The 2432-nt window shown below is 25.5% G+C and overlaps 1 protein-coding gene across 1 annotated transcript in view; it reads right to left on the bottom strand.

The window, feature by feature from the left end:
* LOC108756161 overlaps positions 1–2432 on the bottom strand; it is a 50561-nt gene that overhangs the window by 26835 nt on the left and 21294 nt on the right. The window contains 1 exon segment of the mRNA XM_018499770.1: positions 1157–1187. Within this exon segment, the coding sequence (XP_018355272.1) occupies positions 1157–1187 (31 nt within the window).

Below are 2432 nucleotides of genomic sequence, written 5' to 3'. Positions count from 1 at the left end.
TATATTTTAATATGTATGTATATTATACATATACATATGTATATGTACATTATAATTATGTTTTACTGAAAAATCTTTTTATGTATGGAAAAGTGATAAAAGCAAGAAGTAACAAAAGTTGCTTATTACATGTATTTGCAAATGTATTTTTATGTTTTAATATTTACTTACTTATGTTTTTCAATATCTGCGTACCAAAATTTCATAAAACCCAGTTTTTCGGAAGACTCTGATAAATAACCGACAAATTTCATATTCAGGATATATAGACCGGACGGTAATACATCATTGAAATCCAGTGTCAAAATGTCAGTTACATTGTTATGAATATGTTTCATTGGTTTATAAATCGTACCGTTGTCATTAATCAATGTTGTCACCGTTTCAATTATTTCTAATTTTCTTGAATGTAAGCTTATTGTTGATGATGCATAACGAATTTTGATATTGACATTGGATTCACCAAAAAAAGTATAGTTGCCTTCTTTGAGATACGTTGTTAGATGGATGTTATATTGAATTGGTATCACGTTCTTCGGTAATCGATCAATAATTTCTAAATTTTTTATACCGATGCAAGGAATCGTTCTTAAGGCTAATATTAGACTAATATTTAATAACAATTTTAGAAATCCCATATCGAATCCCTCTTTTTACGTATCTGCAATTGTATGTTAAAGAAAAAAATAAAATAAATTATTGTAATTTAATATGAATTTTTATATAAAAATGAAAAAAATTAGAAAAAATAATTTTTGCACTTTTTTATTATAAGAATCATATGTATTTAATATTTGTTGAAAGTATACTTTGATTTGTAATTAATTTATCTTATTGTCTTTTTCATAGGATTTTTTCTTAAAAAAAAAACAAAAAAAAATTAATTTATTCCATTTAATTTAAAAAAAATTAATTTTAGACATCTATGTAGCGTGTTTACATTTATCTATAGTGAATATTTGCTACCAAAATTAAAAAAACGTTAAGAATAATAATTGGAGTAGAGCGGGGCTATTAAAGCAGTCAGTGAAAATTTACGATAACAAATAACATCTTTCTACAGTGACATACTTATAATTACATTATATGATTATGATTGTTTCTTGAAAGTACAAGCACAATTTTTAAATAATCAACACATCTGCTCTTCAGAAACATAAACATTATCGCGAGAAATAGACGAAAAAGGTACGTTCTATCCTATATTTTTATGTAAGATTCGAATTGTTTAGTTATTGATTGAGAAATTATTTAAAGAACGAAAAGTTTAAATCTGTTTCTTGATTTGCTTTGACTATTTTAATATATTTTCACCTAATATAATATTTATCGTTTATTAATATTTTCTTGAGAAGAAAGATTTTACTCTCAGGATGTATTACATAGAATTTTGAAATTATAATTGTTATGTCTCTGCAGTTTTCAAATTAATCAAAAAAATAAAAATATTGATTAATGTTTAATTTATTTTTAAAATAAAATATTAATGGAATTATACACAAAAAAAGTATTTTAAAGTTCTTATTTATGTCTTATTTTTGCACAATATAAGTACTTATCTGAATACTTTCTTTTTATCATTTCTGTAGAATATTATGTATGTGCGTGTGCGTGTGCGTGTGCGTGTGCGTGCGCATGTGTGTAAATGTGAAGAACATAATATAAGAAATAATTGACATTATTTTAAAGAAATATATAATAAAGAATATATAATAAAGAATTTAAAAAATATTATTTTTTACGACTTACTTTGTATATTACACGTTTGTGCAGATAAGAGTATAGTTGATTCACATTAATTATAATTGATTAATTATAATTATCGACCTTTTAATACACACACACACACAGATACTTCAGCATATCTGCGCGATGAACCTGCTATCTCGAAAAATTACCGAATAATAGACTACAATGTCTCTGACGTTATTGTAAATATGTCATACATGTCAATATAAAGATGACCTTTACTAAATTTTGAACAGTAAATTTTTTGTTCTCGACAACAAATGTTGAGACTTATAAGGCGGCATTAATAAATTATTGTCGGATCTTATATTTAGAATCATCCTGATTACAGTTTTGAGATATCATGAATCAAATAGATCGAAGACTGTATTAGCTCTTAAGACATTATTTAAGATGATCTTATATGAACCAATTATGAATACCGGCCATAGAGTCCTTGAATTATAAACAATTGAATTTGGGAAACATTTATATTTTATGAAATTTATCATGTGGACAGTGGGGTGTCAGCGTAGAGATAGTGTCGCTTGGAATATTTTTCCAAAAAAATCTAACCCTAAAAAACTAATCCTTATTTTTTGGTGTGAGATGGTCTTCATTTCATATGGAAGGTTGTGAGCTGTAGGCAATAATGTATGTAGACAATCGACTTGTAGATAATAATACATGTAAGCAAAAGCAAC

Source organism: Trachymyrmex septentrionalis, unplaced genomic scaffold, assembly GCF_001594115.1.
Source record: "Trachymyrmex septentrionalis isolate Tsep2-gDNA-1 unplaced genomic scaffold, Tsep1.0 scaffold97, whole genome shotgun sequence".
Classification (NCBI taxonomy): Eukaryota; Metazoa; Arthropoda; class Insecta; order Hymenoptera; family Formicidae; genus Trachymyrmex; species Trachymyrmex septentrionalis.
The sequence above is the reverse complement of the archived record's forward strand: the minus strand, read 5'-3'. Positions and strand labels throughout refer to the sequence as shown.